Below are 27,395 nucleotides of genomic sequence, written 5' to 3' on the forward strand. Positions count from 1 at the left end.
CAAGGTGGACACCCCCTATGGAAATATATGACTTGTCACTAAATAAACCTTTATTTCAATCTGTGTCATCTCATTCAGCTCTGATTAGGATTGTTGAGGTTCCACCTGCATTGTTGTCAAAAGATGATAATCAGTTTTCAAAAATCAATTAAACTGTAAGGTGGGTTTTCACAACTGTAAGAATGCCAAAGTGACTAAAGTAATGTTCACAACAAGATGGTATAAAACTGTATTTCTTATCTATTACCACCTTCTGCTACTAATACCTACTACAAAAATAAGTGCAGTTAGAATAGCTAAATATCTGGGAGAGCATTGTTTAAGACCTTATTATGAGCTTATTGCAATAAAAAATGTAGCACTTGAATGAATAATGTTTACTCCGTGACATTAAATTAGACATGGATTCAAAGAAAATATTTAATCATGTTTATGTTTTAAAAGGTTACATCAGATGGTTACAATTTAGATAAAATAGTTTTTACTTCCATAAATGTGTATTACTACTAGTCGAAATTGCATTGCATATATCTTCAAAGTCAATTATAACTTGTCAAAATCGTATAATAGATATCTGGAATTAAAATGTTTACCAGTCAAAACTGAATTACGGCTAGTCAAGCATTGGGCTTTATATGCAAATTTAGCTTGCCATACGTATCATCCCATTTGGAACGCAGGGCCTGTGACCACATCATCTTAAAACTGATTGGCTGCGTCAATGTTACGGAAATCAGTGTTGTGCGTGTGGCTATCAGGTTAGCTTTGGTTAGTGTAAGTGAACTGGATGTTTTAAACATGCGATGATCATTATATATTCTCATATCAGCATCATAAAAACTTGAGAAAGCGTTTTTTATAATGGAGGCAGACGGTGGTGCTCGTGTGAGATATGAAGACGTGCCACCGCAGAACCAGGATATGAGTTTCATCCTTCCATCTGGTATGTAAACATGAGCCACTGCTTTCACTTTATTGTCATTTGACTGACCTGTTAGTAGCGTTTCCAAACATAAAAAGAGTATAATCAGTATGTTACATATCTTCTCTATAGTTATCAGTTATAAAAGGACTCATGTGGTAATAGACATCACACTTTGCTAGAGTGACGCAGATCTTATCAGGACATGACTTGCGCACATAAAACATTATAACGATAAATTTATTAGATACACCGGTTTGGGGTTTAGGTGCGAAGCACTGAAACCCTATAGACCAGGGGTATTCAGTTACATTTCCAAGAGGTCCGGTCTCGATATTTCCGTCCCACCTAAGGTCCGGACAATAATAACATGTTTTGTAACCATTCTGACTAATGACAATGTGTAAGAATAGTTTGGAATAGTACTTATAAATTTCCAAGTTGGCAGCAACAGTACTTTGTAAAATAATAATAATAAAAAACAATAAACGGTCAAAAATGTCTCTTAAAAACTGGACAAGTATGAGGACACTGGGGGCCCAAAGACAACCAAAATACTGAGCTATGAGGGATCTTCTACCATATATTATATATATATATATATATATATATATATATATATATATACACTGGCATCCAAAAGTTTGGAATAATTTACAGATTTGGCTCTTACGGAAAGAAATTCGTACTTTTTGTCACCAAAGTTGCATTCAACTGATCACAATGTATAGTCAGGACATTAATAACGTGAAAAATTACTATTACAATTTGAAAAAAATGTTCCTTAAACTATTTCCAAGAGTTCTCATCAAAAAAATCCTCCACATACAGCAATGACAACTTTGCAGATCCTTGGCATTCCAGCTGTCAGTTTGTCCAGATACTCAGGTGACATTTCACCTCACGCTAGCATTTGCCATAGATGTCTTGTCGGGCACTTCTCACGCACTTTACAGTGTAGCTCAGGGGTGGCGAACCAGTTTGGCATGAGGAGCCAAAAAATCCCTGTATCACTGCAGAGAGCCACACAATATCACGTGCACACACACAACACACACACATAACTATGTTTTACAATATCTTATAGGCCAAATTACATAACACAATGGTTTTTATGAAAATGAACTTTTGTATTAGCCTACCTCCTTTTACTTGACTCAGTGGGACACCTGGCAGTCCTTGGTTGCCAGAGTCCTTTTCAAGTCTGGCTTGTATTCAGTTGTGGCTACTCGAAGCAACTCTTTCACATTTGTGGGAGTAAGAACTGAGCGATGCTTTGATTTGACTTGTTTCAATGTAGAAAAAACTGATTCACAGACATAAGTTGACCCAAACAGACAGTAGTTTGAGTGCAGCCTGTTTGCCATTGGGATATTTCTCCATCTGCACAATCTTCCAAAACTCCACGGTTCCTTCCCTCAGAACACATTTAAGTCTGTCATCCTCAGAAAGTCTCCAACTGAGATGCTGCTTCATCTACCACTAAAGGGGGTTTCAAACAGTCTGATTCAGCAGTGAAAGGGTTGAGGAGGAATGTAATCTGTGGCCTTTTTTGCTGTAGGTTGCAGAATCTGTCCTCAAAACACTGCTGGAGAGAGTCACTTGACGCCATGCGAGGTTCGGACGTGTGAATGGCGAGCTCTACGCACTTTGCTGGTTTTAATACTTTTTATGTCATAAACCGATTCGATACACCCTGATCCTTAACTGTTCTAGGAAGACAATATGTCAGAGAATTCAAAATCCTCGGACACTGGAGACATTAAAAGACACTTACGTGCTCAAGCTGACGCCCCTGAGCAGGCCGTAAGCCCAGGAGGTGATTTGGCTGAAGAAGTGAAGGAAATTCGGCGAGAATTGTTGAACATGTCGGCAGTGCTGACGAAGGTTGTTGCTGACTTGGAGGATCTTGCTGTAATACGTCGATTGATCACTGCCATGGAGACGAAATTCACTTGAGGTGGTTACAAGAGTGGGGGATGTCGAGAAATGGATCAATTATCTGGAGTTATCGGAGAGGGAATTAGCTGCTTGTCCGCTTGCAACCAAGGTGGATTTGGTGTGTGTCTGGGAGAAGTTGGAGGATTTGGAAAACCGTAGTCGGCGGAATAACATCCAGATTGTTGGAATTCCTGAGGCCGAAGAAGGTCCTGTACGGGCTCCTTCCGAGTCTGCTCGACATAACAGGCCATAAGCTGGAAATCGAGCGAACTCACAGGATTCCGGCTCGGCGATCTGCTGAGGGAGACAGGTCCCAATCAATTCTGGCCAAATTTCTGAGATCATCACATAAAAATCTCGTGTTACACGAGGCGAGGAGTAAAGGAAGGCTTTCTTGGAAGAACCACAGCATTTTCTTGTTCCCAGACTTTGCAAATTCGACAAGAGAGAAACGTGATCGTTTCAAGAAATGCAAGAAACTCTTACATCAAACGGAAGGTCGCTTTTGCACTGATGTTCCCAGCCAATTTGAGAAGAGATACTAAGGATGGCCGTAAAATATTTTCATGTCCCCAACAAGCGATGTCCTTCAAAAAGTCAATGGGCCGAGTAAGTTATCTCGACATCTCCTCAAAAGCAGCCACCCAACCCATCTCCGCACACCACTCTGGACATGAGGATGCTCAATCTGACTTCCATCCCCTTAAAATAATTTGCCTGCCAATCATAATGCTGGTCAGAACCCAATTTTTTATGTGTTTATCCCCAAAATACAGAGTGAAATTCGAGTGCCCAAAACGTCACACAAAAAACTCTGAACCTTAAACCAAAATTCCTGGATCTTAACCCTCTGGGGTCGACGGACGCGCCGGCATGTCCTGCTGGATTTTTTCCTCTGAACAACAGAAACAACTTAAAATACTCAGTCATTTTTGGGCATACAAGTAAGTGTAAGACGTCATTAGAGACTATAAAGTGTCTACTTTTATTTGTGTACACTCACAATAACAAAACCTTGTGCTTTTGTAAAATAAAGAAAATAAACAGGGTGCACTTTCAGCCGTCTCTGTCTCCGCGCGCATCTTTCTGAAACACATCACAAAAATGAACTGAAACTCTTCGAATATTTATCAGACAAACATGAAACATATGTCTAAAGAAAGCTTAAAATGTCTGCTTTTAAATAAAACAATTCAAATTTAAAACAAATATTCTCCTGCAATGTAATCTGTATGAAACAAAGCGATGTACAGTTTTTACTGGCTCAGCTAATTATCCCTAATGTGATCCCACCCACCAGCAGAGCGTGCTATTCATACGGTAATGTGCTGAGGCGATCAATGCAAATGGTAAACGTCCCCAACAGTGCCTTAAAAAGCATCAAGTTCATTCACTTTTCTGTGCGTTTGGAAGATGGCATGCTACACAGGTGAGGAAGCTCTACAGATGGTCCTGGATAGTGACAAAAAGTTCACATTTTCCTCAGAAGAAAAGCGGGACTCCGACGAGGAATGTTTGCATTTTGAAGAGTGACTTGATCCAGCTGAGGATACAATTTCGGATGAGTAAGTCATTTAGTTTACGTATATTAGTTGACATGCTATTTTATATAAACGTACATATTTTACTAGTTGGACTATTTCCAGACTTGCCAGACAGTACTCGGAGTACTGAAATTTCAAATATGTCCTAATAGGCAAGTTTTAGTTGCATTTAAATGTTGTTTCGGCTAAAATAGGTATTTAAATTGTATGCTGTTTGATATAAATATGATATGTAATATGATATAAAAATAATATGAATGTTTAGATTATATTTTAACTAGTGTTTATGCTGCCTCATTGTCATCAACGAAGCTTGTGCTTGCAAATATCTGTTCGGGTGTAAAAGTGTAAAATGTGCTGTAAATATGCCCATATTAGAAAATCTTCATATTAGAATGATTTCTGAAGGATCATGTGCCACTGAAGACTGCAGTAATGATGCTGAAAATTCAGCTTTGATCACAGGAATACATTGCATTTTACAGTATATTCAAATAGAGAAGTTTTTTTTTTTTTTTTTAAATTGTAAAAATATTTCACAATATCACTGTTTTTGCTGTATTTTGGATCAAATAAATGCAGCCTTGGTAAGCAGAAGAGACTTCTTTTAAAAACATTAAAAAATCTTACAGATCTAAAACTTTTAAACGGTAGTGTAGGTCTAAAGTTTTTAAGTAAAGTCTTTATGTAAAGAAAATGTATAATCAGATTACTTCTTTTAACTTAAAATTGATTTTGTGAAGGGGAGATTTGGGGAGGGGTCTTTGTCTCCTCAGGTGTGAATCACATCAATATTCATGATCATCCACGCCTCCTCGCATATGACATTTCTAACACTAAAAGTGTATTACAAAAGTTAAATGACTATATTGTTTTGTATGAATGAGTGATCAGGATAGTTTTCACATCATTTTGTAGCAAAAACTCTAGGCTACAAGATCCAGTTCTCAAAAGTCTTGCGAACAAATGTTTAGTATGTGTTATATGGCCTTATTTCAGTGACTTAATTTTTGTTTTTTCAAAACCCACGCATAAACGTTATTTTCTCAAAAATACAAACATGTACATACATGTTGCTCACATATTATTGTAGCCTAGTTTGTGCTGAATACAGTGTTATCAGACTTTAGCCATGAATATGTTTTTAAACAGCTGAAAAAGCACAAATGTCAAGGCATGTCAAAACTTCTCCAGGGCCGAAAACACCCTCAAACCCCAGAGGGTTAACATACCCCCAAAAAACATGGGTTGTGTCTCCATCTTCTGATTGGCATCGCCAGCAGGTGGGTGTGTCTTTAAGACCAAGCCTATAGAAGGGGTCCAATAGAATCTATGTAAAATCTTGAATTGCATAAGGCGAACCCTTGCATCTCTAGATGCTGACTTGACATTTTTTAGAATCCTAGCCCACACTCATTCCTCCAATACCAAATTTTAATCTTTCTCCCATAATCTCTTGAGAGAAGTTGAAGCTCCGTCCCCCAGACTCTGAATTAGCAGGCAGTAACTCACTGATGCATGATGACCTTTTCCAAAAGCAGAAATCACCTCTCCCAGAATATCTGCCACTTTAGGGGGGTGTGTGCTACTCCCCAAACAATACAGAGCAGGTGACGTAGCTGTAAATACCTATAGAACTGAGATCGGGGAATCCCAAAATGTTGAACCAAATTTTCAAAAGATCTCAACACTCCACTCACATATAGGTCACCGAGTGTAGTAACCCCCCTCACAATTCACTCTGACCAGCAGAAAGGGGACTTATTAATATGTAATTTAGGGTTCAGCCATATGCTTGAGGCAACATTTAAATAAATGTCCGAATTAAACACACTGGACACTTTTGTCCATACCGAGTGCAAACATGAGATAACTGGGCTTCGCAATGGCAAAACTTCCTGTTCAATACAAAATCAGGGTGGGGCTCTCTCAGGTGGAAGCGACCAATGAGCCAAATGTCTGAGAACGAATGCATAATAAAACAAAATCTTGGGTAGGCCTAGCCCACCTTTGTCAATCGGCCTATGTAACTTATTAAAATGTAATCTAGGATGCTTACATTCCAAATGAAGGACTTCGCTATGCTATCAAATTGCTTGAAATAAGAGAGGGGGACATCTACGGGAGAGATTGTAACAGGTAGTTGAATTTTGTAATAACATTAACCTTCCCAATCATTGATAAATGTAATGAAGCCCACCTGCCCACATCGCTCAAACCTTTTTATTAAAGGGTCAAAATTAACTCTTAACTAAATCACACAGATTTGCTGGGAATAACATACCCAAATACTTAATGCCCTGTTTGGGCCACTGGAAGGCACCCGGCTGAAAAGCTGTTATCGGGCAGTACGCTGTCAGAGCCAAAGCTTTTGATTTAGACCAATTAACTCTGTATCCCGAGAATTTAGAAAATAAATTAATAATTCTGTGGAGGCAAGGAATAGATCTTGAAGGGTCCGAGATGAATAATAAAATATCATCCACGTAAAGAAGCTTATGCGCCACACCTCCGGTCATCACCCCTGGAAAATCATCCTCCTTTCTTATCGCAGCTGCTAATGGTTCCAGGGCAAGACAGAACAATAAAGGGGAAAGAGGGCAGCCCTGCCGAGTTCCCCTATCCACAAATCTGAAATTAATCAATTTGTTTGTACCGCTGCTACAGGGTACTGGTTCCAGGGAAAGACAGAACAATAATGGGGAAAGAGGGCAACCAATTCTTAAAAAAATAATCCCATTGTACCATATCAAACGCCTTTTCGGCGTCAAGTGAGATGGCCATGACCGGAGTCTGATCCTTCGCCACTGCCCACATGATATTGATGAAACGCCTAATGTTATCAGAAGAGCTGCGGCTCCGAATAAACCCCACCTGATCTGTATGTATAAGAGATGTCACAACTTTACTTAATTGGTTAGCCAGAATTTTTGACAATATTTTTACATCTAGCTGGATCAGGGAAATTGGACGGTGACTCTTACACTCACTTGGCTCTTTGTCCTTTTTAAGAATCAGACTGATCCGGGCTTGTGTCATGGTTGGCGGAAGCTTTCCATTCTTTAAAGATTCTGTGTAAACTTCTAACAAAAGTGGAGCCAGTTCTGTAGCATAAGATCTAAAAAATTCAGCGGCAAAGCCATCTGGCCCCGGAGCCTTGCCTGTTGTAAGGGAATGTAGTCGGTTCGTGGGATCAAGCCCTATTCATTTAAATTGCCATTGGACGCATAGTTGGTGCGATGGACCGTACCCCTTACATGGACGCCCACTTGCCCACTAGCTTGTAGGCCAGGTGGCACTTCCCCATTACTTTGGGGTAATGTTTGGTTTCCCCCTTATCTCGCCATATGGACACCTCTAGGGGCACTCTTGCGTTGTCATGGTCACTTTGGGGTGGGTCCACTGAACCCCTACTGCCCACGGGGCATTTAGTAATGTAAACAGCGTCCACCGAGCCACTTTTTAACCACCTTACCCACTATTCTTGTAAAGGGGCTTCCTGTTGTCCACGAACTCACTTCCTGTGACCCCCTTACCCACTATTCTTGTAAAGGGGCTTCCTGTTGTCCACGAACTCACTTCCTGTGACCCCTTATCCACTATTCTTCTATATGGGCCTCCTGTTGTCCACAGAACCACTGTCTGTCCCCTTACCCACTAAATACCACTTTGGCATGCCTTTGCCCCCAGTGTGGCCCCTGATGCCATACATCGCCCTAATTCGTGCCGGGCAGCGCCCAGGCGTCCCACACGCCCCCTCTAAGTGTGTTTTTATGCGTTCCTGACACCAATTATTTTTTGTTACATTTTTTAACACATTTCATCATGGGGCACACCGTGGGGGCCTGCTGTGCCCGCCCAGAGTCCTTTAAAGCCATTTTCTGACGTTCGACCAGTACTTCACCGAAATCCTTAGCACTCTTAGTATGTCTTCGAGAGTCCCACGAGGGGTCACTATGTGAAATTTGGGGTCTCTGGGACCTCTGGGCACATTGGCAGGGCACATCCCATGTGCAATTTATACCATCCATTTCTATAGGTGTTTCGTGGACACCCCTCAGAAAGCTCCAAATGACTCCAATTTGAAATCTATATCTTCTCAGGGGCCCCTTAGACAGTGTGCAAAGTTTGAAGTCTGAATGACTTCGTTAAGTGCTTAATTGGCTGACTTGTGAACGAAAAGTGACAGTTATTTTCCTTTAATATTTTTCTCGATTTTTTTTAAAGTACTTCCCAAACTCTGAGGGACACAGCTTTTTAATATGTTGTTTCTAAGGGCCCTACGATGAAGCATTCGAAGCCCCCAGGTCTTGGCACCTAATTTAAGGCGGTCCACGAAACACCTGTGGACTTGCATTGGTTTAATGGTCAAGTGGGCCGTCTAGAAAAGGGGGTTCCGAAGGCCTCAGGACCTTGAAATTTGAGATCCTCGACCGCCTGGGGCCCCCTAATCAGGCCCTAAAATTTGGGGTGTCTAGATCCTTCGTGAGCGTACATCCAAACCCTACCCTAGTTGTCTCTAATCTAACTCAAAAGGCTCTGTCAAGCTATGAGTGCAAGAGGCCTGTGTGTGAGAATCTTGCATAAACTGCCAAAAATACTTTTCCTTTTTATTAGAGTCTCATGCTCTCGATATGTCTTTCGAGGGTCATCGGGCTACCACCGTGTGAAATTTGGGGGCTGCAGGACTTTTCTAGAAAAGTTCCACCTGCAATTTATTCCATTCATTCCTATAGGTGTTTCGTGGACAACACCCAGAAAGCTCCAAATGACTCCAATTTGAAATCTAGAGCTTCTCGGGGGCCCCTTAGACAGTGTGCAAAGCTTGAAGTCTGAATGACTTCGTTAAGTGCTTAATTGGCTGACTTGTGCACCTAAAGTGACAGTTATTTTTCCTTTAATATTTTTCTTGATTTTTTTTAAAGTGCTTCCCAAACTCTGAGGGACACGGCTTTATAATATGTTGTTACTAAGGGCCCTACGATGAAGCATTCGAAGCCCCCAGGTCTTAGCACCTAATTTAAGGCGGTCCACGAAGCACCTATGGAACTGCATTGCTTTAATGGTCAAGTGGGCCGCCTAGAAAAGGGGGTTCCAAAGGCCACAGGACCTTGAAATTTCAGATCCTCGACCGTCAGGGGCCCCCAAATCAGGATCTAGAACTTGGAGGCCGCAGGTGCTTGCTAAGTATTAAAACCTCTGATGAATGTACTGATGCATATGGGCCTACAGGGCAGGCTGTCTCATTGATTCCTATGACAAGCAGGGAGATCTATTGAAAATAATGAAAAATATTGTTGTTCAGCCTAGGCTTTAGTCCCCTTAGTATGTCGATAAGGGGCATGCGACGTGTCAGCGTGTGACATTTGGGGTCTCTGGGACCTCTGGGCACGCTGCCAGGGTGCATCCCATGAGCAATTTATTCCATTCGTTTCTATAGGTGTTTCGTGGACACCCTCCAGAAAGTTCCAAATGACTCCAATTTGAAATCTATATCTTCTCAGGGGCTCCATAGACAGTGTGCAAAGTTTTAAGTTTGAATGACGTCGTTAAGCGCTTAATTGGACGACTTGTGAATGAAAAGTGACAGTTATTTTTCCTTAATATTGTTCTTGTTATTTTTTAAATTACTTCCCAATATCTGAGGGACACTACATTTAAATAAGTTGTTTATGAGAGCACAAAGATGAAGTACTCGAAGCCCCTGGTTCTTATCGTAAAATTGAAGGTTATTTTCACCAGGTCACACAGGAAGTGCCCATGTACAATTGAATTGAATGGTGGCAAATACATGGTTCGTGGACAGCCATTCTTTAGCGAATTATACATTTTAAAGAGTTGTAAGTTGCTTAAGTGGGTTCTATTGAGTATGTTGAGTGTTATACAGGATGTATTATTGATAATGTTTCGTATACATGCTACTAAAGTCATATAGAGGCCAGTACCAATCGACTTGGTGCCGAGTCTCTAAGACGTAAATGGCACTTCTTACGAGGGCCAATCAGGTCGAGGCACTTGCCGACCTCGGAGAGACGCCATTGGAAAGAGCGCCCTCGAAAATGGGGGCGTAGGACTCGGTTTCGTGCCTCTGCCACCTTCCCGGCAAAGGTTATGTCTTTGTGCAATCCCACATGAGCGTGGTGGTTTTTATCCCTATATCTCTGAGGCCTGACCCCAAGCCTGCCATGGGCCCCCCAAAAACCTCCCCACACACCTATACCAGTCGACTCCAAACGCTCCGAAGCACGCTCCTAGCACGGTCCCCCGGGGCGCCCCCTGGAAACCCACCCTCGCTGGACTTAGAATCCGGCTGTCAATTCTCGCTACGGCCCGCATCACATATGGTGCGGGCCATAGCGAAGCCCCGTACAATTTATTTGCATTGCCTAAAATAGTCACTTAGTGGACATCTGTTTTTAATGTGTGGGATAGATTCATTCACTAAATATCATATTTAGGTGAGTGTTTGAACCACCCTGAACAACATGCACCCTTATGGAGATCCCACGTACAATTTATCCCATTCAAAAATTTAGTTGGTTCGTGGACGGTCGAATTTTGAGGTTTTGAAGGGTGTATGTTGTTCAGGGGGGTTCAAACACTCACCTAAATATGATATTTAGTGAATGAATCTATCCCACACATTAAAAACAGATGTCCACCAAGTGACTATTTCAGGCAATGCAAATAAATTGCCCATGGGCCGTCCACTTACAATCTATCTAATGGGCTAAAATAGGTGTTTGGTGGACATCATTTTTATAACTCCAGGATAAAACATATGATTCAAAATCACATTTAGATGACTCTTTGCTGCCCCCTGAACAACATGCACCCTTCAAAACCTCAAAATTCGTCCGTCCATGAACCACCTAAAATTTTGAATGGGATAAATTGTACGTGGGATTTGCATATCTCAGCTCTGAATTTGGCTAGGAAGTTGAAACTGGTACTTCGGTGCTCATCTCAGTCTCCTCTATCTATGGTATGAATTTCGAGGGGATCGGAGAAAGTCAAAAATTTCGTCCCTTTGGGTTTTTTCGGACGAAATTTTTGACTTTCTCCAATCTTCTTGAAATTCATACCATAGATAGAGGAGACTGAGATGAGCATAGGAGTGCAGGTCTGAAGTGTTTAAGTCATCCCAGTCTGGAGTTATGGAGATCCCACGTACAATTTATCCCATTCAGAAATTTAGTTGGTTCGTGGACAGTCGCATTTTGAGGTTTTGAAGGGTGCATGTTGTTCAGGGGGTGTCATACAGTCACCTAAATATGATATTTAGTGAATGAATCTATCCCACACATTAAAAACAGATGTCCACCAAGTGACTATTTCAGACAATGCAAATAAATTGTACATGGGCACTTCTGTCTTTTTGCTTATTCTTGTAAGGAGGTGACCACGTACAATTTATTTGAATGGTGGCAAATACATGGTTCGTGGACAGCCAATTGTTAGCTAATTATACATTTTAAAGAGTTTTATGTTGCATAAGTGGGTTCCAATGAGTATGTTGAGTGCTATACAGGGTGTTTTATTGATAATATTTCATATGCTTGCTACTAAAGTCATATAAATACAAAGGGTGGCAATTTTTCCTCAAACAATGTCAAAGTCCAAAAGGAAGGTCCCATCTGCAGCTTATTTAATGGAATTCAAATACAGGGTTCATGGACAATCACTTTAATGCAAATTACACAGTATTATGAGTTGTAACTTGCTCAAATGGGTTTCATTGAGTATGTGGAGTGCTATGCAGGGTGTTTGATGGATAATATTACATGCATATAGCAAGAAAAGCCATATAAATGATTGTCCACGAACCATGTATTTCTCACCATTCAAATAAATTGCACGTGGGCACTTTTATGCCGTCTTGTGGGAAGTGCCCACGTACAATTTATTTGAATGGTGGCAAATACATGGTTCGTGGACAGTCATTGTTAAGCAAAATATACAATATTTTGAGATGTAAGTTGCATAAATGGGTTCCATTGATGATTTTGAGTTATATTCTTGATGATTTATTGATCATTTTGCATGCAAAGAACTAGAAAAGCCATATAAATGATTGTCCACGAACCATGTATTTTCCACCATTCAAATAAATTGCACGTGGGCATTTTTGTGCCTTCTTGTGGGAAGTGCCCACGTACAGTTTATTTGAATGGTGGCAAATACATGGTTCGTGGACAGCCATTCTTTAGCTAATTATACATTTTAAAGAGTTGTACGCTACATAAGTGGTTTTCAATGAGTATGTTGAGTGCTATACAGGGTGTTTTATTGATAATGTTTCATATGCTTGCTACTAAATTCATATAAATAAAAAGTGTGGCAATTTTTCCTCAAAAAAATGTCTAAGTCCAAAAGGAAGGTCCCATCTGCAGCTTATTTAATGGAATTCAAATACAGGGTTCATGGACAATCACTTTAATGCAAATTATACAGTATTATGAGTTGTAACTTGCTCAAATGGGTTTCATTGAGTATGTGGAGTGCTATACAGGGTGTTTGATGGACAATATTACATGTAAATAGCAAGAAAAGCCATAAAATTAACCGTACATGAACCATGTATTTTCCACCATTCAAATAAATTGCACGTGGGCACTTTTGTGCATTCCTGTGGGAAGTGCCCACGTACAATTTATTTGAATGGTGGCAAATACATAGTTCGTGGACAGTCATTGTTAAGCAAAATATACAATATTTTGAGATGTAAGTTGCATAAATGGGTTCCATTGATGACTTTGAGTGATATTCTTGATGATTTATTGATCATTTTGCATGCAAATAGCAAGAAAAGCCATATAAATGATTGTCCATGAACCATGTATTTCTCATCAATCAAATAAATTGCACGTGGGCACTTTTGTGCCATCTTCTAGGAATTGCCCACCTACAATTTATTTGAATGGTGGCAAATACATGGTTCGTGGACAGTCATTGTTAAGCAAAATATACAATATTTTGAGATGTAAGTTGCATAAATGGGATCCATTGATTATTTTGAGTAAAATACTTGATGATTTATTGATAATTTTGCATAAAAATAGCAAGAAAAGCCATATAAATGACCGTCCACGAAGCATGTATTTGCCACCATTCAAATAAATTGCACGTGGGCACTTTTGTGCATTCCTGTGGGAAGTGCCCACGTACAATTTATTTGAATGGTGGCAAATACATGGTTCGTGGACAGTCATTTTTTAGCTAATTAAACATTTTAAAGAGTTGGAAATTGCATAAGTGGGTTCCATTGAGTATGTTGAGTGCTATACAGGGTGTTTTATTGATAATATTTCATATACATGCTACTAAAGTCATTTAAATAAAGAGTGTGGCAATTTTTCCTCAAATGTCAAAGTCCAAAAGGAAGGTCCCATCTGCAGCTTATTTAATGGAATTCAAATACAGGTTCGTGGACAGTCATTTTTTTGCGAAATATTCAATATTTTGAGATGTAAGTTGCATAAATGGGTTCCATTGATGATTTTGAGTGATATTCTTGATGATTTATTGATCATTTTGCATGCAAAGAACTAGAAAAGCCATATAAATGACTGTCCACGAACCATGTATTTTCCACCATTCAAATAAATTGCATGTGGGCATTTTTATGCCGTCTTGTGGGAAGTGCCCACGTACAATTTATTTGAATGGTGGCAAATACATGCTTCGTGGACAGTCATTTTTTAGCGAATTATACAATATTTTGAGATGTAAGTTGCATAAATGGGATCCATTGATGACTTTGAGTGATATTCTTGATGATTTATTGATAAATTTGCATGCAAATAGCAAGAAAACCCATATAAATGACCGTCCACGAAGCATGTATTTTCCACCATTCAAATAAATTGCTCGTGGGCACTTTTGTGCCGTCTTCTAGGAAGTGCCCACGTACAATTTATTTGAATGGTGGCAAATACATGGTTCGTGGACAGTCATTTAATACAATAAATTGAAAATGGACATTTAATGTGTTGGTGGACACAGGGGTAATAGACCTTTGATATGTTGATGGACTTAGATTAAATACATCAATACAATAAATTGGAAATGGACATTTAATGTGTTGGTGGACACAGGGGTAATAGACCAGTATAATAAATTGGAAATGGACCTTTAATATGTTGATGGACTTAGATTAAATACATCAATACAATAAATTGGAAATGGACATTTAATGTGTTGGTGGACACAGGGGTAATAGATCAGTATAATAAATTGGAAATGGACCTTTAATATGTTGGTGGACTTAAATTAAATACATTAATACAATAAATTGGAAATGGACATTTAGTATGTTCGTTGACTTAGACTGAATACATCAATACAATAAATTGGAAATGGACATTTAATGTGTTGGTGGACTTGGATTAAATTCATTAATACAATAAATTGGAAATGGACATTTAGTATGTTGGCGGTCTTATTTTAAGTACATCAATACAATAAATTGGAAATGGACATTTAGTATGTTGGCGGTCTTATTTTAAGTACATCAATACAATACATTGGAAATGGACATTTAGTATGTTGGTGGACTTAGATTAAATTCATTAATACAATAAGTTGGAAATGGACATTTAGTATGTTGTTGACTTAGATTAAATACATCAATACAATACATTGGAAATGGACATTTAGTATGTTGGTGGTCTTAGATTAAATACATCAATACAATAAATTGTAAATGGACATTTAGTATGTTAGTGGACACAAGGGTAATAGACCTATACAATAAATTGGACATGGACATTTAGTATGTTGTTGGATGTAGGGTAATAGACCAATACAATAAATTGGACATGGACATTTAGTATGTTGTTGGACGTAGGGTAATAGATTATTATAATAAATTGAAAATGGACATTTAGTATGTTGGTGGACACAATAGACCAATACAATAAATTGGAAATGGACATTTAGTATGTTAGTGGACACAAGGGTAATAGACCAATACAATAAATTGGAAATGGACATTTAGTATGTTGTTGGACACAGGGGTAATAGACCAATATAATAAATTGGAAATAGACCTTTAGTATGTTGATGGACTTAGAGTGAATACATCAATACAATGAATTTGAAATGGACATTTAGTATGTTAGTGGACACAAGGGTAATAGACCAATACAATAAATTGGAAATGGACATTTAGTATGTTGGTGGACACAATAGACCAATACAATAAATTGGAAATGGACCTTTAGTATGTTGGTGGACACAGGGGTAATAGACCAATATAATAAATTGGAAATAGACCTTTAGTATGTTGATGGACTTAGAGTGAATACATCAATACAATGAATTTGAAATGGACATTTAGTATGTTAGTGGACACAAGGGTAATAGACCAATACAATAAATTGGAAATGGACATTTAGTATGTTGTTGGACGTAGGGTAATAGACCATTATAATAAATTGAAAATGGACATTTAGTATGTTGGTGGACACAGATTAAGTACACTAATACAATTAATTTGAAATGGACATTTTTAGTATGTTGGTGGACTTAGATCAAATAGACCAATACAATAAATTTGAAATGGACATTTAATGTGTTGGTGGACACAGGGGTAATAGACCAGTATAATAAATTGGAAATGGACCTTTAATATGTTGATGGACTTAGATTAAATACATTAATACAATAAATTGGAAATGGACATTTAGTATGTGGGTTGACTTAGATTAAATACATCAATACAATACATTGGAAATGGACATTTAGTATGTTGGTGGACTTAGATTAAATACATCAATACAATACATTGGAAATGGACATTTAGTATGTTGGTAGACTTAGATTAAATTCATTAATACAATAAATTGGAAATGGACATTAAATATGTTAGTGGACACAATAGACCAATACAATAAATTGGAAATGGACATTTACTATGTTGTTGGATGTAGGGTAATAGACCTATACAATAAATTGGAAATGGACTTTTAGTATGTTGTTGGATGTAGGGTAATAAACCAATACAATAAATTGGAAATGGACATTTAGTATGTTGTTGGACATAGGGTAATAGACCATTATAATAAATTAAAAATGGACATTTAGTATGTTGGTGGACACAGTAGACCAATACAATAAATTGGAAATGGACCTTTAGTATGTTGATGGACTTAGAGTGAATACATCAATACAATGAATTTGAAATGGACATTTAGTATGTTAGTGGACACAAGGGTAATAGACCAATACAATAAATTGGAAATGGACATTTAGTATGTTGGTGGTAATAGACCATTATAATAAATTGAAAATGGACATTTAGTAAGTTGGTGGACACAATAGACCAATACAATAAATTGGAAATGGACATTTAATATGTTGGTGAACACAGGAGCAATAGACCAATACAATAAATTGGAAATGGACATTTAGTATGTTGTTGGACGTAGGGTAATAGACCATTATAATAAATTGAAAATGGACATTTAGTATGTTGGTGGACACAATAGACCAATACAATAAATTGGAAATGGACCTTTAGTATGTTGGTGGACACAGGGGTAATACATCAATACAATGAATTTGAAATGGACATTTAGTATGTTAGTGGACACAAGGGTAATAGACCAATACAATAAATTGGAAATGGACATTTAGTATGTTGGTGGTAATAGACCATTATAATAAATTGAAAATGGACATTTAGTAAGTTGGTGGACACAATAGACCAATACAATAAATTGGAAATGGACATTTAATATGTTGGTGAACACAGGAGCAATAGACCAATACAATAAATTGGAAATGGACATTTAGTATGTTGGTGGAAGGGTAATAGACCATTATAATAAATTGAAAATGGACATTTAGTATGTTGGTGGACACAATAGACCAATACAATAAATTTGAAATGGACATTTAATATGTTGGTGGACACAATAGACCAATACAATAAATTGAAAAAGGACCTTTAGTATGTTGGTGGACACAGGGATAATAGAACATTATAATAAATTGAAAATGGACATTTAGAATGTTGGTGGACACAATAGACCAGTACAATAAATTTGAAATGGACATTTAATATGTTGGTGGACACAATAGACCAATACAATAAATTGAAAATGGACCTTTAGTATGTTGGTGGACACAGGGATAATAGACCATTATAATAAATTGAAAATGGACATTTAGCATGTTGGTGGACACAGGGGTAATAGACCAATACAATAAATTGGACCCACTGCCTCTCAGACACACACAGAGGGTCCTCAGACAACAGTGAGAAAGTGGTTCAATTTAGTGGGTAAATGGACAAGTAGCTGTGGTCAGCCCCGTCCCCTACTGGACACACTCCAGGGGCCTGTGGTCCCCCAGGGACAAAGTCTCATAATATAGCGGGAAGGTGGACAAATAGTGTGTTCATGGTCAGCCCCGCCCCCTCCGGGACACAACCCCGCGGTCCGTGCGCCCCCAGGGACAAACTCCTGTAATATAGTGGGAATGTGGACAAATAGTGTGTTCGTGGTCATCCCCGCCCCCTCCCGGACATGCCCCAGCTGTCGGCCAATCAAAGGCTCGCTTCCGTGGGCTTTTCCCCAAAATAGATTGTAAGGGGCCGTTTAGTGGCTACGTGGGTCGTTGGGGCGGTCCTTGGCACCCCGAGGGGGAAGTGACGCAATAAAGTGGCCATTTGGCCCTATGGGGTTTTTGTGGTCAGCCCCCACCTTCCCCCAAAAAAGAGCCCACCTGCGGTTTATTTGACTGGGGAGGGAGCCCACTGCAATAAGCCTGAGTTGGGACGTGGTGGCGCCACCCAGCGGTCGGCTGCAGGACTGCATGTACATGCTTTCCGTTTTTGAACGCTCGTAGCGCGGCCACCGTGGGGCGCAGACGCTCGGGGACGCCTCTGGTCGTCTTCGGGGGACCCGCCGGTCGATGCGGAGCAGCGCTGCGCGTCGGCAAAAATCATCTAGGGGGCGTCGCGCAGCGTCCACGAACCAGCGTCCACGGAGCTACTGAATAAGCGCTCCGAGGACCTCCCGTCCTTACTACTAACTCGCCGAGCTCCTCCAAGGTTATCTCAGAATCAAGAGAATTTTTGGTTCAGTCATCAGCTTAGGGAGTTCTAATGGTTCCACAAAGTTTCTAATATTGTCATCGGTAGCCGACGATGTGGAACTATAAAGATCAAGATTCTTTATTCTTTAAAATGTTTTAAATTCTTTAAAAGCATTATTAATATCAGTGGCTGAGGTAAATATTTCACCACCAGCAGATTTCACTGAGGGAATGGTAGAAAAAGACTCTCTCTGCTTTATATATTTATCCAAATCTTCCCTGCTTTGTCCTCTGACTCAAAATATGTCTTGCCCTGAATAGCCAAAATGCCACCTTCCATAACAAAATAGTATTATATATGTATTTCAATCGGGTCAATTCTCTGAGGCCATAAGACGACATTCGGCGCTTCAGTTCTGCCTCAGCACTTTTAATATTCCCTTCCAACTCCACGTGTTCTCGTGCTTTGGATTTTTTGATGAATGAGGCATACTGTATGATCCGACCCCTAAGAACCGCTTTAAGAGCCTCCCAAGCCACGCCCACAGAGGATACTGAGGACCAGTTGGTCTCCATATAAACATTGATTTCAACCTTTAACATTTGTTGGAATTCAGGATTTTGTAACTTGCGTTTTTACTAAAACATGCTGTTCACATGTACAAATTCATGTTCAATTGACAAGCAATATCAAAATCAAATCAAATCACTTTGTCACACAGCCATATACACAAGTGCAATGGTGTGTGAAATTCTTGGATGCAGTTCCGATCAACATAGCAGTCGTGACAGTGATGAGACATATACCAATTTACAATAACATCAAATTAACACAGCACAATTTAAACATCTGATATACACATAATTACACTCAACAATATACAAATAATAACATACACTGTACAGTATACAATACGCACTATATATATACACATTATTCATAAAAATCAAAAATAAAAATATATAAAAAAGTATATATAGTGTATATATAGAATGTACAGTATTGTACTGTATTGACATTCACATATAATAATAATATAATTTATGACAGTCCGGTGTGAGATATAAGAGTAAGGGTAATAAAGTGCAGTGCTGATGTATTTGATCGTGGGAGATCAAGAGTTCAAAAGTCTGATTGCTTGGGGGAAGAAGCTATCATGGAGTCGGCTGGTGCGGGTCCTGATGCTGCGATACTGCCTACCTGATGGTAGCAGTGAGAACAGCCCATGGCTCGGGTGGCTGGAGTCTCTGGTGATCCTCCGAGTTTTTTTCACACACCGCCTTGTATATATTTCCTGGAGGGAGGGAAGCTCACCTCCGATGATGTGTCTGGCAGTTTGCACCACACTTTGCAGGGCTTTGCAGTTGTGGGAGGTGCTATTGCGGTACTAGGCAGTGATGCAACCAGTCAGGGTGCTATCTACAGTGCTGGTGTAGAACTGTGTGAGGATGTGGTGGTTCATTCTAAACTTCCTCAGCCGTCTCAGGAAGAAGAGGCGCTGATGAGTCTTCTTCACAATGGCCTCACTGTGGACGGACCATGTGAGTTCCTCTGTGATGTGGACACCGAGGAACTTGAAGCTGCTGACTGGACTGGTGCTCCATTGATGGTGATGGGACTGTGTTTTCTATCTTTTCTCCTGAAGTCCACCACAAGCTCCTTGGTCTTGCTGACGTTGAGGGAGAGGTTGGGCTCCGGACACCAGCGTGTCAGAGTGTGCACCTCCTCTCTGTAGGCTGTTTCATCATTGTCAGTGATCAGACCTACCACCGTTGTATCATCAGCAAACTTAATGATGGCATTGGAGCTGTGTGTTGCCACACAGTCATCTGTGTACAAGGAATACAAGAGTGGGCTGAGAACACAGCCCTGCGGGGCTCCAGTGTTGAGGGTCAGTGATGAGGAGATGTTGCTGCCCATTCTAACCACCTGGCATCTGCTTGACAGGAAGTCCAAGATCCAGCTACACAGCGAACTGTTTAAGCCCAGAGCCCGGAGTTTCACATCAAGCTTGGAGGGCACTATGGTGTTGAATGCTGAGCTGTAGTCTACAAACAGCATTCTCACATAAGTGTTCCTTTTTTCCAGGTGGGAGAGAGCAGTGTGTATTGTAGATGCAATTGCATCATCAGTGGAGCGGTTGTTGCGGTAAGCAAACTGCAGTGAGTCCAGTGAGGCAGGCAGCACAGAGCAGATGTAATCTCTGATTAGTCTCTCAAAGCATTTGCTGATTATGGGGGTCAGAGCAACAGTACGCCAGTCATTTAAGCAAGTGATTTTGGATTGCTTTGGTACAGGCACAATGGTGGATGTTTTGAAGCATGTGGGGACTACAGACAAGGAGAGGGAAAGGTTGAAAATGTTCGTAAAAACACCAGCCATTTGGTTCGCGCACGCTCTGATGACGTGGCCCGGAATGCCGTCTGGACCCGCGGCCTTACAGATATTCACCCGTCATAAGGATCGGGTTACATCCACTACAAATATGGAGAGTGAACTAACCCCTGTAGCTTCGGCCACAAGAGCTCTCTCCGTGAGGGCGGTGTTATTTCCCTCGAAACGAGCATAAAAAGTATTTAGCTAATCCGGGAGTGAGGCAGGAGTTTTTATTCCCTTTGTAGTTGTCCTTGTGTTGATGATGCTTCTAGAGTCAGTGGTGTTGAACTGTCCTTCAATCTTGTCCCTGTACTGCCATTTGGCTGCTCTGATAGTTTTGCGGAGGGCATAACTGGCTTGTTTATGCTCCTCCGCATTCCCGGAATTAAAAGCGGAGGTCCGCACATCAAGTGCCGCGCGAACATCACTATTAACCCATGGTTTCTGGTTGGGGTAGATCCGTATTGTTTTGGTCGGAACAACATCCTCTATGCACTTTCTGATTAAACACGTTACGCTATCAGCGTAAACCTTGATGTCGTCATCAGAGGCGGACCGGAACATCTCCCAGTCCGCGTGATCAAAACAGTCTTGTAGCGTAGAATCTGATTGGTCCGACCAGCACTGGATCATTCTGAGGGTGGGTGCTTCCTGTTTCAGTTTCTGCCTGTAAGCGGGCAGAAGGAGAACGGAAGAGTGGTCTGATTTGCCAAATGGTGGGCAGGGGAGGGATTTGTAGCCATCCCGGAAGGGAGAGTAGCAATGGTCCAAAACCCGGTCTCCTCGTGTGTTGAAACTGATATGTTGGTGGTATTTTGGTGTGATTGATTTGAAATTGGCTTTGTTAAAGTCCCCGGTCACAATGAACGCGGCCTCAGGGTGAGCGGTTTCCTGCTCACTTATACTCCCATACAGTTCCTTGAGTGCCCGGTCTGTGTCGGCTTGTAGGGTGATGTACACAGCAGTGATAATGACCGCTGTGAATTCCCTTGGTAACCAGAATGGTTGACACAGAAGCATGAGAAATTCCAGATCAGGAGAGCAGAAAGACTTGATAGAATGTACGTTTCTCTGATCACACCAGGATTTGTTGGTCATAAAACATACACCACCACCTCTGCTTTTACCTGCGAGGTCTTTCGCTCTGTCCGCTCGGTACACGGAGAACCCTGCGGGTTCGATGGCTGAGTCTGGAATCTCCACAGACATCCAAGTTTTTGTAAGGCAGATCCGTGCTCTCAGCTCGCAGAGCTTGTTGTCCAGTGATTGAACATTTGCCAGTAGAATACTGGGTAGCGGGGGTCGTTTTGCGCAACGTCTTAATCTGGCTCTATTTCCCCATTTCTTTCTTTGTTTCCGCGGCCGGGCAGCCCAGACAAAAGGCTCCGCTTGCGTGTTTGTAAACAGTGGGTCGGCATTGAGGAATTTGAAGTCTGGTTTTCGGTGTGCAATTGCAGAACCAATGTCCAAAAGTGTTTGTCTATTGTATACAATAAGGCAAACAACATCCAAGACAAAAAACATAAGAACTGTAAACGAAACAAACAAAAAAATGCAATGTTGTGTCGGAGCTCGCAACGCAGCAGCCATACTCACCGCCATCTTGAGTCCATACAATGCAAGTGAATGGGTGAAGATTTTGACCCTCCACAAAGCACATAAATGCATCATAAAAGTAATCCACATGACTCCAGTGTTTTAATACAATTTTTCAGAAGTTATTTAATAGTTGTGGGTAAGAAACAGATCAATATTTAAGTCCTGTTTTGCTTAATTCTTCTCCTTGCCCAGTAGGGGGCAGTATGCATGAAGAATGTGAAAGTGATTCTCACCCACCCCTATCATATTGCTTATGAAGATATTGATTTAACCACTGGAGTCTTATGGATTACTTTTATGCTGACTAATATGATTTGTGGAGCTTCAAAATGTTTTCACCCATTCACTTGCATTGTATGGACCAAAAGAGCTGAGAAATTCTTCTAAAAATCTTAATTTGAGTTCAGCAAATGAAAGAAATTCATACACATCTGGGATGGCATTAGTGTGAGTAAATAATTAGAGAATTTTTGTTATGTCCATGGATGTAGTTTTGTTTTCTTTTTCTTTCTCTCTCCCTTGCTATCTTTATCTTTTAGGTGTCTGGATAATTGGAATCTTCTTCTCTAATTGGTGGCTGCTTCCCTCTAATTATCACCTGTCTCCTATGATTGGCTCATCAATGTAGGAACCTTCATTTGGAGGGAGACAAAAAGAGAGCTGAGCAGAGATCTGGAAGAACCAGAGCAAGCATTGAGTTGTTACTTGTGTGTTAGCTGTTGTTTTGGGAAGTGTCCCTGAGTGTTACCCAGCAATTATTGTAAAGCCCAGATGGTAAATTCAGAGTTGTGGTCGTAAATGACAAGGCGCTAATGCTAAGAGTTATTGCTGTAGTTAAACCTGTAACGGACTAGTGTTTGTCTCTTAGTTTCTTCCTGTAAACCCATTTTTGTATATTTGTAAATATTTCTCACTTTGGTTTGGAAGCTGTAGGGAGGAAGTGCCATTTTCTTGGTAAATTCCTTTTTCACTCTGTTTTTTGATAGAGAGGGAGTAGGTAAGTGATTTGTCTTTTTGTTCATGTTTTTTTGTTTTTTTTTTGACAATAAACAATTGTATTAATATTTTTTACTTCTGTATTCCAAATCTTTATTTGTTGCGTCATTACGACCTCTAGACTGAGGGGACGTAACAAGTGAACTATTCCTTTAATATCTTATAACACCTGTATGTACTTAAAGGCCCTATGCCTCTTCAACCCTGATAATTGCTGCTTGCAATTAACAAGTATTAAACATTATACAATGCTTAAAAGGTCAGTAACATAAAAAAAAAGTTGGTTAGTTATATATGGTCATATTTATTAAGTGTAGCTTCAAGGTTCAAATACTTTTTTGGCCACTCTACATATATATGCACACTGTACATAATATACACTGTGATCTAATGATTTGTTAAGCTTTATATTATATAAGAATCTTTAATTGTCAATAATGATTATATTTTGACTGCCGGGATCTCTCTGAATACACAGACTATACAACATCTTAAAGATATTCAAATAGACTTTGCTATGTCTAGATTGTGATATAATGATCTTTTTCCCCAACAGTTTCTGTTTTCCTGTCTGACTATGGCTGGTATCTGCTGTTTCTGTGTGTGGGAGTTTATCTACTAATTCAGCATCTCAGCAAGAACAGATCCTGGGAGAATCAGAGCCCATCTGTCTCTGCTGCAAACCAAGGTCAGAACAAGCAATGCCTGGCATTTGAAAATGTATATGCCATGAAAGTTTTTTCAGATGGTAGACATAAGTGAATGTCATATCTGCAGACCCTTTGTCTGTGGCGAGACGTCAGGAAGCCCTGGAGGCATCGCGTCAGAGAATGCAGGAAGAGCTTGATGCTAGAGCTGCAGAATTCAAAGAGAAACAACTGAGGGTAAGCCTCTCTGGTTAGTACGTTATACCAGGACATCCATTTGTTTGAGATTTTGTTTGCAGTACTCACACTGGTTCACCTGATCTTTTCAGCTTGAGGAAGAGAAGAGAAGACAGAAGATTGAGATCTGGGAAAGTATGAAGGAAGGAAAGAGTTACAAAGGAAATGCAAAAGCTGAACATGTAAGGCTACTGAGATTTTTAAGCTCTGTTCTGAAACCTACATAGGCAGCATTTTAAGGCATCTTCTAACGCAAAGGCTGTTCCAAGAGTTCCAAGATACCTTCTTTTTTCTAAATTCTAAGATGGCAGATGAAGCATGAGAAATGTTTAAGATAAATATACTTAATTCCTATAATGGCAGAAAATATCAATAAATTACATTTCAGAATAATTTAAAAAGTTGATTATTAATAACCCATTATTTGGGTGTGCTATGTACTGTTATGCTTATTAGGGGTTCAAGCACGAAGTGCTGAAACCCTGTTTGTAACAGTCAGGATTTTATGCTTCAGCCATATCTTAATTTTGCGATCACAAGAATAAATGCAAATTCACCCACTCTGCATTATTTGTGGTAGCTTGCAATTTCCGTCATCAGCACAGTCTGTGCGGACTGTCCACGTACAGCCCAGATTTTCTAGACCCTCGGGCAGTCCTCGACTGTGCGCATTGTTGGCATATGTGCCTGCCGTTGACGGCACCAAAAGAGTATCACAAAGCAGTTGTTGTGTGCATGAGTTGAATGTGTTCGTATTCACATGTGGTCCAGAAGAGTATACTTTGAAAGGCAACACGGTTGACCAGGCACAATCCGGTACAGAACACAGAAAAACGAAGTTTACCCGGGCGTTTAGTTGAGCCATGATATGACATAATTACATTGACATTGTATTTAATGACATCAACTGACAATGACAATGACACTTCATTGTGTTTTTACAACATTCTCAAAATGTTGTAAGTGTAATAAATGTGTAAATATAAATATTTAAAATACAGTATATAAATATATAAAAAATAAAGGGGCAATCATACATTATGAAATAAAAACATTTGCAAACCCTTCCCCATTAACCTAATGTTTTTTTTTTCTTTTTTTTTTTTTACATGGTACATTTGATATAGTAGCATTTAAATGGTATATGTGGAATTCTGTTTTCATTATTAGGTTCCAACCTTGTGAATATTTTGTGTTAACAAACGTGTATGAAATTTCAAACTGTGACAACAGCTTGTAACATTATAAATGCAATTTCATGACATCATATAAATTGATAGAATGTTGAATTTGTACATTTTTAAAAAGCTAAAATGTGATGAAAAGTGAAATAAGAAATCAAATATACACCCTCACATATTATAGCATACTTTCACTTAGGAAAATTGTAACTACTGCAAGCAAATTGCTTTTGTAAGAAATTGTATTCCTTTGACAAATCTAGAACAAATTGACCAAACCAGATATCTCATCAAAGCTGAGAAAATTATCTTGGACCATAGGCATCCACTTTTTCAAGAATTGGAGTTATTACCCTTGGGAGCTTTTTGCAAAAATATGGCAAAGCAATCTTCCGTGCCACAGGTGATTAAGCTATTGAATAAACAAGTTTTTGTTTTATTTTATTTTTATTTAATCAGATTGATTCAAACAAAAATCAATCTGAGTAACAACAAAATACAGTTTTTAAATGTTATTTATTGAAGCAAAAAAGTTATCCAATACCAACTAGTTACTAAATCCCCATATCTATGAAACTGCATTCATAATGGGGTTCAGCTGGACTAGACACACCCAGACCTGATTACTGCCAGCCCTGTTCAGTATAATTAAAACCTAAATAGAACTTTTCCAGCAGCATATTTGTTGGCTAAAAGGTCTCACCCAGTAGCACATTATGCCAAGGTCAAAAGAAATTCCAGAAATGATGAGGAAAAAGGTGATTGAAATACATCAGTATGGGAAGGGTTACAAGGCTATTTCAAAGGCTCTGGGACTCCAGAGAACCACAGTGAGAGCCATTATCTCCAAATGGAGAAAACCTGGTACAATAGTAAACCTTCTAGAAGTGGCCGACCTTCCAAAATTCCTCTAAGAGCACAGCGACGACTCATCCAGAAAGTCACAAAAAAGCCAAGGACAGCATCCAAGGAACTGCAGGCCTCTCTCGTATCAATAAAGGCCAAAAATGCCATCCATGGAAGAGTGGCGAGGTGAAAACCCAGAAAAACATTAAGACTTGTCTGAATTTTGCAAAACATTTTGATGATCCTCAAACCTTTTGGGAGGATGTTCTGCGACTGATGAGTTGAAAGTGGAACTGTTTGGAAGACAAGGGTCCGGTTACATCTGGCGTAAATCAAACACAGAATTCCACAAAAAGAACATCGTACCTATGGTCAAGCATGGTGGTGGTAGTGTGATGGTGTGGGGATGCTTTGCTGCTTCAGGGCCAGGGCGACTTGCAATAATTGAGGGAAACATGAATTCTGCTCTCTACCAGAAAATCCTAAAGGAGAATGGCCGGTCATCAGTCCATGAGTTGAAGCTCATGTGGAAAAGGATTATGCAGCAAGACAATGATCCAAAGCATAGGAGCAAGTCCACCTCTGAATTGCTCAAATGAAGCTTGGAGTGGCCTAGTCAAAGTCCTGACTTGAACCCAATTGAGAAGCTGTGGCAGGACCTTAAACGGGCAGTTCATGCTCGAAAACCCTCCAATGTGGCTGAGCTAAAGCAGTTCTGCAAAGAAGAGTGGGCCAAAATTTCAGCACAGCATTGTGAAAGACTGATCTCCAGTTATCGGAAGCATTTGGTTGCGGTTGTTGCTGCTAAAGGTGGCACAACCACAACACAGCTATTAAGTTTAAGGGGCCAGTTAGTTTTTCACATGGGTGGATAACTTTTTTGCTTCATTAAAAAAATATATATTTTTGAAAACTGTATTTTGTGTTTACTCAGGTTGCCTTTGTTTTATGTTATATCTCGTTTGAAGATCTAAAACAATAAGATTTCACAGCACTGTATATACAGTATATATACACCGATCAACCACAACATTAAAACCACCTGTCTAATATTGTGTAGGT

General features: G+C 39.7%; 1 protein-coding gene across 3 annotated transcripts in view; it reads left to right on the top strand.

Moving 5' to 3' along the window:
- The first annotated feature begins 694 nt into the window (after positions 1 to 694).
- The window catches only part of selenos (selenoprotein S), a 48,238-nt gene continuing 21,537 nt past the window's right edge, over positions 695 to 27,395 (top strand). For 2 of the 3 annotated variants that reach the window (XM_051712344.1, XM_051712364.1), the window contains exons 1-4: positions 695 to 943; positions 23,979 to 24,110; positions 24,200 to 24,306; positions 24,399 to 24,488. In XM_051712344.1, the coding sequence (XP_051568304.1) occupies positions 862 to 943; positions 23,979 to 24,110; positions 24,200 to 24,306; positions 24,399 to 24,488 (411 nt within the window). In that variant the 5' untranslated portion in view covers positions 695 to 861. The remainder of the gene's footprint in view (positions 944 to 23,978; positions 24,111 to 24,199; positions 24,307 to 24,398; positions 24,489 to 27,395) is intronic. The other variant, XM_051712353.1, reaches the window with a different exon arrangement.

The sequence above is a fragment of the Myxocyprinus asiaticus genome, chromosome 1 (genome assembly GCF_019703515.2).
Source record: "Myxocyprinus asiaticus isolate MX2 ecotype Aquarium Trade chromosome 1, UBuf_Myxa_2, whole genome shotgun sequence".
In the NCBI taxonomy this organism is placed as follows: domain Eukaryota; kingdom Metazoa; phylum Chordata; class Actinopteri; order Cypriniformes; family Catostomidae; genus Myxocyprinus; species Myxocyprinus asiaticus.